The sequence below is a fragment of the Festucalex cinctus genome, chromosome 6, assembly GCF_051991245.1.
Source record: "Festucalex cinctus isolate MCC-2025b chromosome 6, RoL_Fcin_1.0, whole genome shotgun sequence".
Lineage (NCBI taxonomy): Eukaryota > Metazoa > Chordata > Actinopteri > Syngnathiformes > Syngnathidae > Festucalex > Festucalex cinctus.
Window position 1 is genome coordinate 2,486,640 of NC_135416.1, and position 15,250 is coordinate 2,501,889.

The 15,250-nt window shown below is 38.2% G+C and overlaps 1 protein-coding gene across 2 annotated transcripts in view; it reads left to right on the forward strand.

The window, feature by feature from the left end:
* Positions 1–15,250, forward strand: part of LOC144020206 (complement C3-like) — a 27,814-nt gene continuing 12,564 nt past the window's right edge. The window contains exons 1-23 of one of the 2 annotated variants that reach the window (XM_077523437.1): positions 1–225; positions 1,503–1,517; positions 1,586–1,615; positions 2,493–2,522; positions 2,668–2,706; positions 2,974–3,012; positions 4,532–4,721; positions 4,863–5,028; positions 5,853–5,923; positions 6,011–6,102; positions 6,370–6,452; positions 6,539–6,626; positions 6,887–6,989; positions 7,076–7,190; positions 8,074–8,189; positions 8,263–8,403; positions 9,574–9,789; positions 9,895–10,086; positions 10,658–10,813; positions 12,275–12,404; positions 12,483–12,551; positions 13,480–13,749; positions 14,851–15,118. In XM_077523437.1, coding sequence (XP_077379563.1) covers positions 152–225; positions 1,503–1,517; positions 1,586–1,615; positions 2,493–2,522; positions 2,668–2,706; positions 2,974–3,012; positions 4,532–4,721; positions 4,863–5,028; positions 5,853–5,923; positions 6,011–6,102; positions 6,370–6,452; positions 6,539–6,626; positions 6,887–6,989; positions 7,076–7,190; positions 8,074–8,189; positions 8,263–8,403; positions 9,574–9,789; positions 9,895–10,086; positions 10,658–10,813; positions 12,275–12,404; positions 12,483–12,551; positions 13,480–13,749; positions 14,851–15,118 — 2,693 coding nt within the window. In that variant the 5' untranslated portion in view covers positions 1–151. The remainder of the gene's footprint in view (positions 226–1,502; positions 1,518–1,585; positions 1,616–2,492; positions 2,523–2,667; positions 2,707–2,973; positions 3,013–4,531; positions 4,722–4,862; positions 5,029–5,852; positions 5,924–6,010; positions 6,103–6,369; positions 6,453–6,538; positions 6,627–6,886; positions 6,990–7,075; positions 7,191–8,073; positions 8,190–8,262; positions 8,404–9,573; positions 9,790–9,894; positions 10,087–10,657; positions 10,814–12,274; positions 12,405–12,482; positions 12,552–13,479; positions 13,750–14,850; positions 15,119–15,250) is intronic. The other variant, XM_077523438.1, reaches the window with a different exon arrangement.

Here is a 15,250-nt window from a genome sequence, read left to right on the forward strand (position 1 = left end):
GCTCACCACTGGAATCAAAGTCCAACATTTTGTTGACCAAACGAGCCTCATTTCCCGACTTTTGTGCGGTCGTGCGCAGGGGGGGGGGTCCAGGTTCCCTATACTAGTCGAGTCCCCAGCCCGATGGGGATCACAGTCCACTCAAGTGGCCATGGCTCCGTGGAAGTTTCTATGTTGGATCATACTCTTATGCCTCCTGTGCAACGCCTGCGAGGGGGGCTTAAGGTGAGCTAAGACGCGCTAAACGCTAATGCCAGTGGCGGGCGGTCAGGGCCAGCAAAAGCCCGAAACATTATCAGGAGATTTTTAAGGTTCATTATGATTTTTAAGGTCATGGGGTGACGTAAGAAAAACTTTGACTGTGTGTAAAATATGTGAAACTGTGTGTTAACAATAAAAAAAAAATATATATTATTTGTTTCTTTATTTTTAATGAGCTACATGACCCAATTACATGATAAAATGTCTTTTTAAATTTATGCCATATGTAAAATGACTAATTTGAGTTTTTTTTTAAATGTTATTTATTATCATTATTCTTATTTTTTTCAAAATGGGTGGAAAAAATGCAAAACTTAAGTTATGTTTTTTTTTTTTATTCATGAGCCAATTTTTTTTAAGATTTGTACCGTATGTAAAATGAATAATTTGAGTTATTTATTTATTTTTTTAATTTAATTTTATTTGTTTTATTTTAGTTTTATTTATTTTTTTACGAAACGGGTGAAAAAAATGCAAAACTTAAGTTTTTTTTTTTTTTAATTCATGAGCCAATTATTTAATCATGTTTGTTAATTTGTATGTAAATTTTCGCATCACTATTTTTATTTTAGTTAGAATTACTGTAATCAATTGTAAAAATAAATAATGTTAAATATACATGTACAGTAAGTACAATAGATTTATTTTTTAATTATGTACAATTACTACATTAATCAATGAAAATGACCTTTTTTTAAATGTGAAATTGTTTTACTATTTTTTTCTTTTTTTTTTTTTTAATGATATTAAGTCATTCAACCCCCAAAATGTTGCAACAAGCTCTTTTTGCCAGTGTTTTCACCAAGTTTGTGAATAATGATGACACCATATTCTAATTCTAATTTCTGCACAAAGAAACCAGATACAAATATACTTTTTTTCCTGATGAAAGAAGACTTTTTTTTTTCTTTTTTTTTTTTTGTAGGTTCCATGTTTTTTTGTTTTTTATATTAATAGAACACAAAATTCTGTGGGCCTTGCAAAATCAGTCAAAAACCAGTAAAACAATCGGCAGCAAAGGGGGTTGCTTCAGTGAAAACGGAATGAGTTCACCAGCAGTAATCTGTGCAATATAATGAATTTTATTTGAATGTGTAACTTCCTTGTCATGTTACGAAATAAATCATCGCGAGCAGCTTGAGGTGACGCACGTATGTTTATCTAATCGATGCACCGCCTGCCACTGGCGAACACTTCACACGAACTGTCACCTACTAATCCGCCTCTTGTGCTCTTTGCAGGAAAAAGCTCAAAAAGTAAGTTTTGATTGTGTAAGTAGGTGGCGCCGATGGGCACTTTCTAAAATTGTGAGTTTCCCTTGCAGAGCGACGCGACGTATTTTGGAAAAGGTCGGGTAAGTGTCCGCAGTACATCGAATCCCATTGAAACAACAAATTGAAAAAACTGATTATGTCTAGTTAACGTGTCCCAAACGATGGCATGTGTCCGTCAAAGGCCACATTTGAAGGCCTGTGATGTCATCGTGACACATATCAAAGGTTTCTTCGAAAGTAGCCTTCAGAGGCCACGTTTGAAGGTCCATGTTGTTTTAACATAGTGTGAAGGCTGTCCTAAATTGAAGATTTCCTTCAAATGTGGCCTGAAGAGGCTGCATTCCAATGGTCATGATGTCACCACGTAGTGTGAAATGCTGTATCAAACGGAACCGTTTAATAACGATTAGTAAAATCACGATGTATCCCGCCATAAACATTAAATGATGTCATCTACGTTTTTTAAATTTAAATTATTATTTTTTTTATCAATGTTAAGTGCAATGTCTTAAGTGCAGCGCTGCCTGGTCAATGGGTTGTGGAATCAAAAACAGCAGCTAACTATGGCCAGCAGATGGCAGCATATGGAATTACAATGAAACATGACGGAATCTGATGAAATCTGATGAATGCTCGTCATCGGCGAAGTCGGCTAGCACTGTTTTTTTTTGTTTTTTTGTTTTTTTTTTGTGATAACGTGTGGCAATAAAAGAGTTAAGTAAGTCCTCAATATCTGTGATGTCATAAAAATGGGAAAACAACTGACAAATCGATGGTTCCTTCAAGTGCAGCCTATACATTGTTCGGAATCAATAAGGGCTGCATTTGACGGTCGATGACATCATAATGTGCATAAAATTGAATTGAGAAGTGTTTTTGTTGTTGTTGTTGTTGTTGTTTTATTTTTTTTATTTTTTATTTTTGTGGTCATGCTAACAATGTAGCTTTGCTTTTCAGGTTGCGTAAGAAACACGTGGATACTCCAAGGTACAGTTGAAACCAGAAAAAGAAAGTTCATTTGAAGATGGACGACATCATAACGTCAATACATAAAATATAACTATAAGTGTGGATTGTTTGGCTGTTTTGTTTTGCCGTTTGGTATCGCTAACAATGTCGCTTTCTTTTTTAGCGTTCCAGTACCGCCACCCGTACCAGTAGAAGTTCCAAGGTATTTTGTCCCTCATTACTCTCGAATTAAAAACATTTCTGTCCTTCAACGGATCCTTAAAAAAACCTAACCAGATGTGAATGTGATGGTGGGGAGTAGTTTGAACCCGCAACGCCAGATGGGCGTTTGTGGTCAATGGTTACATTCCAATGTTAAAATTGATACATGGGACAGGTCATTTCTAGACGAGGTTAAACATAATCAAAATGTGAAATATGAATACGTGTTTTGCCGTTTGGTATTGCTGACAATGTAGCTTTCTTTTAGCGTTCCAGTACCGCCTCCCGTACCAGTAGAAGTTCCAAGGTAGTTTGTCCTTCTCTTCTCTCGAATCAAAACAATTTTGGAATGAGGTTAAAAAAAAATAAAGAATTAAATGAAATGAAATGAAATCAAATGTAGTTGGTCCTTTTTAAATATTATTATAATTAATTAAACAATTGGTTAATACAATGAATTTAATGAATGTTTTGTGTATTTTAAAATTTTGCCAATTTATTTATTTGCATATTTATTACTTTGTAGTTTACAATAAATAAATAAAAACATGAATACATTATTGAATAGGATAAAAATGTACATTATGTAAAAAAAAATTCTAATTCTTTTATATTATATTTAATTTAATTTAAGGTAGATTTATTTTTTATTTAATTATTCATGACAAAGTAATCATATTCATTAATTTTTTAAAATAAGTTAAATAACTTTATTTTACAATATTTTTTTGGTAATATTTTTTAAATACAATTAATTTTAAAAATTTTAATTTTATATATAAAGTTATTTCCCATTTATTATTTTATTGACAGTAAATCAACCAAATGTTTAATAAAAGGAAGAGAACAAATTAATATGGAATTATTTTTCTTACTGTTATTTTACAATAAATAAATAAATAAAAAAGAATGTTTTATTTACCGAAATTAAGAAATGCTAATAAGCAAAATTATTTACTCTAACACTAATCAACTCATTTTAGAGTAAAATTGCCCCAATAAATATTACAGGTCTGTTGATAAATAAAATGGTACAATTTCTCATATTGTTAACCTGAATGAGGTTAAAAAAATATATATATTGTTTAATCTGAAAATTAATTAGTCCTTTTAAATATTATAATTAATTAAACAAATAGTTAATGCAATAAATTTAAAGAAGGTTTTGTGTATTATTAAATTTTGCCAATTTATTCACTTGAATACATTATTTAATAGGATAAAAATATACATTGTGTAAAATTGTTTTTCTAATTATTTTATTATTTATTTAATTTAAAACAAGGTAGATTTCGTTTTTATTTTTTTATTCATGACAAAGTAATGACATTCATTCATTTTTTAAAACAAATAAAATAACGTTATTTTGCAATTATTTTTTTTTACTATAGATGGTATGGGAATGTTTTTTTTTAGATGAAATTAATTTTAAAAATGTTAATTTTATATATAAAGTTGTTTATTTCCCATTTATTATTTTATTGATAGTAAATCAACCAAATGTTTAATAAAATGAAGAGAACAAAATGTCAAATTAATATGGAATTATTTTTCATACTGTTTTTGTATTTTACAAAAAAAGAAATTGAAAAAAAATAAATGTTTTATTTACCGAAATTAAAAAATGCTTATATGCAAAATTATTTTCTCTCTGTTACATAATTTACACTACAACTCGCCATTTATATAACAAGATGAAAAAAATAGATATTTTTTAACCAACACTAATCAACTAATTTTACAATAAAATTGCCCCAATAAATATTACCGGCCTGTTGACGAATAAAATGCTACAATTTCCCGTATTGTCAAACTTGGAACTTCAGGTTCACCCTGGTGGCTCCGGACCTGCTGAGGACCGACAGCCCGGAGAACATCTACCTGCAGGCGGAAGCCGTCGCCAGCCCCGTCCACGTCACCATCATGGTGACCGACGTCACCAAGAACATCATGTTCTTCACCGGCACGCTCATGCTGGATCAGGCCAACAACTTTCATGCCCTCACGTCTGTCCAGGTGAGGAAGGCAAATTCAAGGCTTTTTCAAATGTGGCTTCTGAAGGGATGCATTTGAAGGTCCATGCTGTGATAATGCCGAGCGAAGGCGTGGTGGTTGCAAAATGTCCAAACACGTACGATGATATTTGTCCGCCGTCAGATTCCCTCTGATCCGTTGAACCGCGGCGACACAAAGAACAAGTATGCCATACTGAAAGTGAGATTTGGTGACCACCATGAGGAGGAGAGGACCATCATGGTGTCCTTTCACTCGGGATACATCTTCATCCAGACGGACAAGCCCATCTACAACCCCGGAGATGAGGGTAACGCCTTGACTAAAAAAAATACGTTGAGACGATTGGGACGCGTTCAAAGGTGGAAACGTTCCAGTGGCAGCTAGGGATGTAACGATAACGACGGTATCGTGATATTAAGACTGCCGCGATATCGTCGTGGTCATGTCACTTTATTAAAAGCAGCACATCTGTGGTAAAAAAAAAAAAAAAAAAAAAAAGTCGGGTTGATTTCCATTTGTGCAGTTCTAGCACCCTCTGGTAGCTAATTTTTTTTTAGTGCAGTTTAATTTTCTCAAGGCAAGTTTTGGCCCTTCAATGTTTTAAATCCACGTCAACTAACGAGAATCTTAATGGGAAACTTTGAAATTGTTAGGGAAGGTGATATGATATTTGTGTAATCCAGACTAAAACAAGATTTGGTGCAAGTATTATTGATAATGATAAAAAATAATAATAATAATAATACAAATGATATACAGGGTGTTCCAAAATGTTTGACCCCATTTCGTAGGCCAATAATTTTGACAATTTTTGTTGGAATGACCTCAAATCTTCACAGCTGATTTATGAAAATTTGTCATAGAACCAGCAAATATTTGTACTTTTCTTTGTAAATTTAACAAATAAAACTTATGACCTTTCAACATAAAATCTATTTAGTTTCATTAAGATCCATCAAGTAGTTTCCGAGATTTGGGCATTTCAAATGGGGTCAACCATTTTGGAACACCCTATAATATTAACTAGCTTCCAATTAGTAATTTTCTCATTGCACGGAAATTGACCAGAAATGTTCTGGTAATTTTTCCACCATTTTGCAAAAATGTATTTATTTATTTTTTCTTCCTCAGTGCGCTTACGGGCATTTGTGTCGTCGCTGTCCTTCAAGGCTCTCGACAGCTCTCTAACGATAGACATACAGGTCAGCAAAATCCATTATCATTGGTTCACTTGTTTGTTTTTTTTCCACCACAGAATTTTCTTAATATGTATGGTTTGTCTGTAACAGAATCCAGAAGGCGTGGTGGTCAAGCAGGTCTTGAGGACTAAAGCTTCCTCCGGCGTCTTTTCAGACTCGTTTTACCTCACGGAAATGGCCAAGTAAGTAGTTTGACGTCATCGGAGATTGCTTCAAGACCAGGGTCAAAATCTTGAACCACTTATTTGAGATCATGTCAGGACCAAGACTGATGAGTTGAAACCAAAGATCAGCTCAATAAAAAGACTTTGAGGGCTTCAAACTAAGACCAGTCCAAAACCTTGAAGGATTGAGACCAAGCCGAGGCCAAGCACTGAGTCTAGTCTCGACAAAAACTTCTGAGTTAAACAAATAGTGACTTCAAATGTGCTTGTATGACTTTGAACCAGTGAAGGCATGTGGAAGGTGATTGCCAAGTTTGACAACCGGAAGCAGAACACCTTCACCTCACACTTTGAGGTGAAGAAATACGGTACGTACGGCATCCCTTCGCCGAGGTTTTCATTTGAGCGAGACTTTTTGGAACCTCGCCGATTTCGACTTGTGTTTGCCTTGCAGTGCTCCCTGCCTTCAACGTGACCTTGACGCCTAAGAAGTCCTTCCTGAGCCTGGATGACAAAGAACTGGAGGTGGAGATCTGGGCCAGGTACACACACACAAATGCAACTTTGTCCTATAATGGCCAAAAAAATATGAGTTTGTGGTGGAATTGTTAAATGATTGTCTTTGATGAGTTTTTAACCGTCCAGTGGTCCCTCGCGACTTCGCAGTTGACTTATCGTGGAGTCACTCTTATCAGAGATTTTTTTATTTGCGTCCATAAGACAATAAGTGAGGTCCCATATAACATATTATTGTCAAGAAATGTTCAAGTTCCTCTGGAGAATATGATGGCGTTGGGTTCAGGTACCTGTACGGGGAGCCGGTTGAGGGGACAGCCTATGTGTCATTTGGGGTAAACATCGACAAGGAGATGAGACGGTTGCCTTCAGTGAAACAGGTATCAAATGTGAGTCACTGCTGTCGACAAGTCCATCCAGAGGGAGCCAAAAAGGCAGATCTTCAAGTTCGTATTTTTGGTTGTGATGATTATAGCTGGAGGGCGGAGTTGTCAAGCTGAGTGTGGACGAGCTGAAGGCGGCGTACCCCAATGTCAGGACTTTGGTGGGGAACTCAATCTACGTTAAAGCGTCTGTCCTCACCAAGACAGGTAAGGACGTCAGTAGTTTCTCACAAAGTCGTCTTGAACTCAAGACCGCATCAAGCAAGATCGGGCCAAAGCCAAGATTTTGACAGTTGAGACCAAGTCAACATCAAGACGTTAAACAGTTTTTAATCAAGTCTAGGGAATGAAATTGAACAATTCAGGACAGGCCAAGAGCAAGACTTTGAAAATTTGAGACCGAGTCATAATCAAGACTTTGATTCGTTGAGGCCATTTTAAGAACAAAAGTGAGGAGTTGAAGCAAAGTCCAAAACCAAGATTTTTGAAGTGTTAAGACCAGGTAATGACCGCTTTTAGGTGGAGACCAAGACTTTGAGAAGTTGAGACCAAGTGATACGACTCGAGACCAGGTCTCAATCTTCTTTGAGGAGAGAGTTGAGATCAGCTCAAGACCAGAACTTTCAACACTTGACATTAGGTCAAGATCATCACTTTTACAGAATTTGAGACTGAGGTTCAGACCACAGCTTAGAGCACAGGTCTCAAACTCCAGTCCCAGAGGGCTGCAGTGCTGCATGTTTTAGAGGTTTCCCTCCTCAAACACACCTGATTCATCAGCAAGCTCTGCAGCAACCTGATAATGATCCTCATTATATGACACAGCTGTGATTGAGGAAAGAAACGTCTAAAAGATGCAGGACTGCGCAACCCTCGAGGACTGGAGTTTGAGACCTGTGACTTAGAGAAAGAGGTTAAATCCAAGTTCAGATCAAGATTGAGAAAAAAAGTTCAAAACAAAGCAAAACCACAACATTGAATAGTTGAGATTAGGTTGAGTCCAAGACTTTTAGGAGTTGAGACCAGGTCAAGAACAAGACTATGATGAGACCAAGTTGACCTTTTATTTTTTATTTTTGGTCTTGTGAAGGCAGTGACCTGGTGGAAGCCGAGAAGACGGGGATCAAGATTGTGGACTCGCCCTACATCCTGTCCTTCAAAGACACCGTCAAGTACTTCAAACCGGGACTTCCCTTTGACTTTACTGTAAGTTTGTCATCATGTTCATCGGTCGAGTACCTTCGGATTTGCAAGAAAATGTGCTCCCGTGTGTCCTCAGATCCAAGTGAGCCACCAAGATGGTTCCCCGGCCCAGAACGTCCCAGTCAAGGTGAACCTCCTCCAGGATCCCGTGGTGGTCAACTCGGGTACAGCCAGGCTCACGGCCAACATGCCCAAAGTTCAGAGCCAAGTCCTCATCGTAAGAATGAACACCAACACCAGAACTTTATGGCAGACTTGAATTAGTTGAGGCCAAGGGAGGGTCATGACCGAGACTTTAAGCAGTTGAGACTAAGTCCAAATCATGATTAAGGCGCTGATGCAGTTGAGACGCGCAGACCTAGTCAAGACCAGGATTTTGAGGAGGTTGAGACCAAGACTTAGTCAAGACCAAGATTTTGAGGATGTTGTAACCAAGTCAAGAACTTTAGGGAAGTTAAGATCAAGACTTTGACAACTTGAGATCAAATTTTAATCAGTTGAGACCACGTCCAAATCATGATTAAGGCGCTGATGAAGTTGACAGACACGCGGACCTAGTCAAGACCAGGATTTTGAGGATGTGACCAAATCAAGAGCTTTAGGGACATTAAGGCCAAGACTTTGACAAGTTGAGACCAAACTTTAAGCAGCTGAGACTAAGTCCAAATCATGATTAAGGCGCTGATGCAGTTGACAGACACGCGGACCTAGTCAAGACCAGGATTTTGAGGATGTGACCAAATCAAGAGCTTTAGGGACATTAAGGCCAAGACTTTGACAAGTTGAGACCAAACTTTAAGCAGCTGAGACTAAGTCCAAATCATGATTAAGGCGCTGATGAAGTTGACAGACACGCGGACCTAGTCAAGACCAGGATTTTGAGGATGTGACCAAATCAAGAGCTTTAGGGACATTAAGGCCAAGACTTTGACAAGTTGAGACCAAACTTTAAGCAGCTGAGACTAAGTCCAAATCATGATTAAGGCGCTGATGCAGTTGACAGACACGCAGACCTAGTCAAGACGAGAATTTTGAGGAAGTTGAGACCAAGACTTTGACAAGTTGAGACCAAACTTTAAGCAGTAACTTGAGACCAAGACCAAATCATGATTAAGGCGCTGATGAAGTTGACAGACACGCAGACCTACTCAAGACCAGGATTTTGAGGAAGTTGAGACCAAGACCTAGTCAAGACCAAGATTTTGAGGATGTTGTGACCAAGTCAAGAACTTTAAGGAAGTTAAGACCAAGACTTTGACAAGTTGAGACCAAGTCAGTTGAGACCAACACTGGAGTGGCTGAGTTGAGACCTAGTTAAGACCAAAGACTTTGAGGACGTTCAGATCAAGAAGTCCCGACCAAGAGAATGTTGTGTTTGCGCCTTCAGGCCGAGACCCAGCAGGCTGGCCTCAGACCAGAACAGCAGGCCATAATCCAAATGGACCTGTTCCCGTACATGAGTTTCTCCAGAGAAAGTCCCAACTACCTCTACATCTCCACCAGTACCAACACGGCGTCTCAGGGAGACACGCTGGCCCTCAAACTCACCATCGACACCGCAGACCAGAACATCAGGCAACAAATCAAACATGTCACCTACCTGGTCAGGAAATTCAAAAAAAAAAAAAAAAATCTACCTTTTATCCTCCCCGCCTTGTCTTTGTTTTTGAACTTGCTGCGCTTCCTGTCTGTTGTGCGGCCGGGCCAGGTGGTGAACAAAGGCCGGTTGGTCGAAGCTAAGCGACTGGACGTGAGCGGTCAGCTGGTGACCAACGTGGCACTGCCGGTGACTGGCGACTTGATGCCCTCCTTCCGCTTCGTGGCCTTCTACAGCCTCCCCTCGCAGGAGGTGGTGGCCGATTCCATCTTGGTGGATGTCACCTCTTCCTGTGTTAGAGATGTAAGTCGGCTGACTTTTTTTTTTTTTTTTCTCGTACTTTTAACTCATTCAAACCCAAAAACGTGTTATTACGTTTTTCAATACTTTGACCTTCAACCCCAAAAACGTATTTATACGTTTTTTTGTTTGTTTGTTTGTTTGTTTGTTTTTTAATAATGCAAGAGCATACAGAAGGCTTTGATGCAGCCTCTGACCTGAAGAGGTTGCTTCAAGCAATGGTAGTTATTACAAAAAACGGCCAGCAGATGGCAGCAAGAGTATAAGAGATCAGCCAGGGCCTTGTTGATACAAGCTATAATAACTTAGCTACATTCTAATGCTATTTGCTATTTATTCTAATGCTCTTTAACTGAAAATGAATATCGGCTTGAAATATCGGTTATCGGCCTCCTTGACTACTAATCTTCAGTACTGGTATCGGCCCTGATAGTCGATCACTGTCATTAACCTTTAATACTGCGACTGCTATTGTAAAATTCAACTTTTCCTCAGGAGAGTGCAACTTTATTCTGGTCAAACGATCACTTTTTTTTCCTCATGAAATGAAATATGCATGTTTGTGTGTGGTCAGCTGAGCGTGGGCCCGGTCGACGGCGTGCAGCGAGACCACACGCCGGGCAAGAACTTCCACTTCCGCGTCCGAGGCGACCCGGGGGCCAGCGTCAGCCTGGTGGCCGTCGACAACTCCGTCTTTCTGCTCAAGAAGGACCGACTCACCCAGAGCAAGGTCGCATACGCGTTTACGGATTTATGCGCGTGAAGAAGGGGTCCGTTTTCCAGTCGTGTTCATTTTATACACCATTTTAAAATGTAGTCTCAGTTTTTAGTCCAGTTTCAATCACGCTTGTTATTTTATAATCAAAGGTAGTCAACCTCATTCCATTTTTTATTTAGTCTATTTTTAGTTGACGATAAATCGATAGCATTTTAGTCTTTATTTTAGTCCAAGAAAATGTAATTTTATTCGTCTAGTTTTAGTCAACAAAAACTCTTAACATTTTAGTCTAGTTTTAGTTAGGACAATCCTTTTTTTTGTCATCAGATTATATTGAACCTTTTCGGACCAAAAACTATTTCACATCAAATTTTCTCTGATCTTTTTTTGATGAAAAACAATTTGACACACAAGTGGCTACGAGCTAGTAAGTTAGCAAGCATTAGTTAGCTGTCAGATTAATATAATTGTTGGAACGTGAGAGAGCCGTTGGCTTTTTTTTTTTTTTTTTTTTTAAATCATATAATTTTCGTCTCGTTTTTGTTCATGAACTAAAAATGTCCGTAGATTTTAGTCCAGTTTTTATTAAGTGAAGTACATTTTCATCTCGTCTTGATTAGTCGGCAAAAATGCAGACTGATTTAGTCCCACTTATAGTTTATTAAAGAGCGTTTTAGTCTAGTCTAGCCTAGTTTTAGCCTGGTGAAAAATGTGCGTTGACAAAATTATTTTTGTTTAGTTTTCGTTGACGAACTGGTCTTACGACAAAAAAAACCCATCATTTTACTTGGAAAAAAAAATCATATTACAAGATGAAAGTCATAATATTAGGAATAAAAAAATCCAAAATTTATGAGATTAAATAATTCTAAAAAAAACGAGACATAATTTCATGAGAATAAAATTGTAATATTACAAAATGAACTGAAAATATTGTGAGAGAACAAGTAATAATATCACAAGAATTACAATACTATGTGAGAATATTTGCGATAGTAAGAGAGAGTACAAAGTTATAAGTAAAATATTGCAAAAATAACATTTCCAATTATGAGAAATTGTTTATAAAAATTAGGGAAATAAAGTCTTAATATGAGGGAAGATAAATTGCAATATAATGAGAAAAAAATGTTGTAATATTACAAAAAACAAAAACAAAGGTAATATGAGAAACGAAAGTTGTGGAATTACAAAAGAATTAAATTGCAAATTATAAGAAAAAATATGAACGTAAACAACGAAAAAGTTGGAAAATATATGAATAATGTCATATGAAGTTTTATCATTATACGTGAACTAAGTTGTAATATTATGAGGATAAAGTTGCAATATTATATGAAGTCAATTAAGTAAAAAAATGCTTTCACTCCCATAAAGTTGCAACTTTTTTTTTCTTGTAATATCGCAATATTTATACTTGTAAAATAAACTTTTTTGTGCAATTTTATTTCCTCCCAAAATGACACCCGTCAGATTTGGGAGACGGTGGAGCAAGGTGATCTGGGCTGCACCCGCGGCGGAGGCCTCAACGCCAAGGCGCTCTTTCAGGACGCCGGCCTTCTCTACGCGTCCAGCACCGGATTCAGAACCGACAAACGGGAAGGTTCGTGCTCGTCATAATCATAAGGAAATCGTCATAATATCATTCATGAAAAAAAATAACCACACGGCCTCGCTTCAGCCTTGCATTGTCCAGTCAGCAACAGAAGGAGGCGCTCTGCTGAACTCTTACAGAGGAAAGCTCAGCTGGGTGAGTTTGTTTTTTGTGTGTTTTTTTGCTGCCTTTAAAATATTACAACTTTGTTGGTTTATTGTCGGAATTTTGGATTTTTGCCTTGTCGTCTTATTATTGTTTTTTTTTTTTTTTTTAGCAATTGTTTGCATATTGCAATTTTTTATGCATTTTTTTTTTACTTTTTACTGCTAACATTACATCCTTATGCTCATAATTAATCATACTCATATTGCAATTGTTTTTCCCTTAATAACTTTATAAGATAACAGCTTTTGTTCTGAAATTATTTATATGCTTTTTTTTTCAAGTTGTGACTTTTTTTTCTCAAACAATAATTTGCAACTTTTGTGTCATTATTTCAACTTTATTCTTGTAATATTATGACTTCATTCTCATTGGTTTTATTTTTTTCTTCTTTGTTCTTGTGTTAGTTAAGAAAGTTTTTGTCATATTTAACAATTAATTTTTTTGTATTTTTCCCACCAAGAGTGAATTCTCATATTACAACTTGATTCTTAAGACTTTTTTTTCCCCTCACAGTATTATGACTTCTTTTTCCATTTCCAGCAGTAAAAAGTTAACATTTTGTCTATAATTAATGCGGCAACTTCATTATTTTTCATGTACAATTTTCCTACTTGCTGTCGACTGCTGATGACATCACCTGTGCTGAGGAAGTAGGTAACGGGCAATCATGGCTCACATTGAGCCATGATTGGCTGTTACCTACTTCCTGGTGATGTCATCATCAGTCGACAGCAAGTAGGAAAATTACTTTTTATAGGTATTAAGTGTACATGAAAAATATTGAAGTTATCAAATTCATTCTGGACAAAATATGAACTTTTCACTGCTGAAACTGGTTCAATGAGTCATGTGTCCATTTAATGTCGCTTATGTATGTTATGAATCTTTTTTTTTTTTTTTTTTTGTGTCGTGCCAGAGAATCACTACAAGGAGAAGCTGGCGCGCCGCTGTTGCAACGACGGCCTCCGGGCCGTGCGCATGCCGTACTCGTGCACGCGGCGCTCCCTCTACATCACCGAGGGCTGGGAGTGCATCCGGGCCTTCCGCTACTGCTGCGCCACCTACCGAGACCAAGTCGTGGACACGGAGATGCCCGCCACCAGATCGCCCGCCGCCGCCGCCACCACCACCGCCGCCCCGCCGCCGCCCGTCCCCACGCGCATGCACCTGGGCACACAAATGTTTAGTACGTCTCATGTCGGCACGCGCGCGTTTTTCATGTCGTCTGACATTTCTTTGAGGATTAGCGCTTAGAGCTTTGGAAGTTCATGTACTTTTTTCTTTCCTACTTTCTTTCCTTCCTTCCTTCCTTCCTTCCTTCCTATCTTCCTTCCTTCATTCATTCATTCATTCATTCTTTCCTTCCTTCCTTCCCCCCTTTGTTTTCTTCTTTCCTTACGCTCTACAGTCTTCCTTCCCTTCCTTCTTTCCTTCCTTCTTTCCCACTTTGCTTCCTTCTTTACTTTCTCCCTCCCTTCCTTTCTTCTTTCCTTTAATTGTTCCTTCCCCCCCCTTCCTTCTTACCTTCCTTTGTTTCTTACAAGCTGACTTTCCTGTTTTCAGACTTAATGTACTTCCTTTTTTCCTTCTTATTTTCCATCCTTCCTCTCTTCCTTCCTTCCTTCCTTCCTTCCTTTCATTCCTTCCTTTACTCCCTACTTTTCTTCCTTCTCTCCTCCCTTCCTTACTTCAATTGTTTCCTCCTTCCTTCCTTCCTTCCTTCCTTCCTTCCTTCCTTCCTTACTTCCTTCCTTCAATTGTTTCTTCCTTCCTTCCTTCCTTCCTTCCTTTACTCCCTACTTTTCTTTCTTCTCTCCTCCCTTCCTTCCTTCCTTCCTTCCTTCCTTCCTTCCTTCCTTCCTTCCTTCCTTCCTTCCTTCCTTCCTTCATTCATTCATTCATTCATTCATTCATTCATTCATTCCTTCCTTCCTTGCTTCCTTCCTTCCTTCCTATTTTACTAGCTTACTTTCTTGCTTTTAGTACTTAATGTAGTTCCTTCTTCCTTTCTTTTTTCTTCCGATCTTCCTGTTTCTTCCTCCCTCCCTTCCATCCTTTCTTCCCACCTTCCTCTCTTCATTCTCCCTTCTTCCTACCCTGCATTCCTTACCTCTTTACTCCCTGCCAACCTTTCTTCTTCCCTCACTCCTCATTTTCCTGCCTTCTGATCTTCCTTCCTTCATCCTCTCTCACTCCCTCCCTTCCTTCCTTGCTTGCGTACTTCTCATTTACTTACAAGCTGACTCACTTCTTCCTTGGTTACAGTATTTCTTTCTTCTTCCTCCAGATTGGGGAGCACGCGGGGCTGACATTAGCCGCTACAGCGACGCCCACAAGACCTTGGACCTTCCCGCGGTTTACGCCAGGTCATCCATCTTTGCAAAGGGGGCAGATGTGCAGGCACCACAGCTCCCTCTCAAAAACGAACAAGTGGACGACTACGAGGTGGAAGAAGACGAGTACCTGGAAGAGAGCGACGTGTATTTGCGTTTTCGGTTCTTTGAGTCGTGGCTGTGGACCGACGTCAAGCTCCCCGATGAGGCCGACAGAGACGGGTGAGCGAAGGCAAAACGCAAATACAAGCGGATGTGGACAAAAGACAAATGAAAGCAAATGTGGTCAAAGTATCTGGATAAGTTGAGGCAAAAAAACAAACAAAAAAACAGCAGGAAGTCAAAAGTATCTGG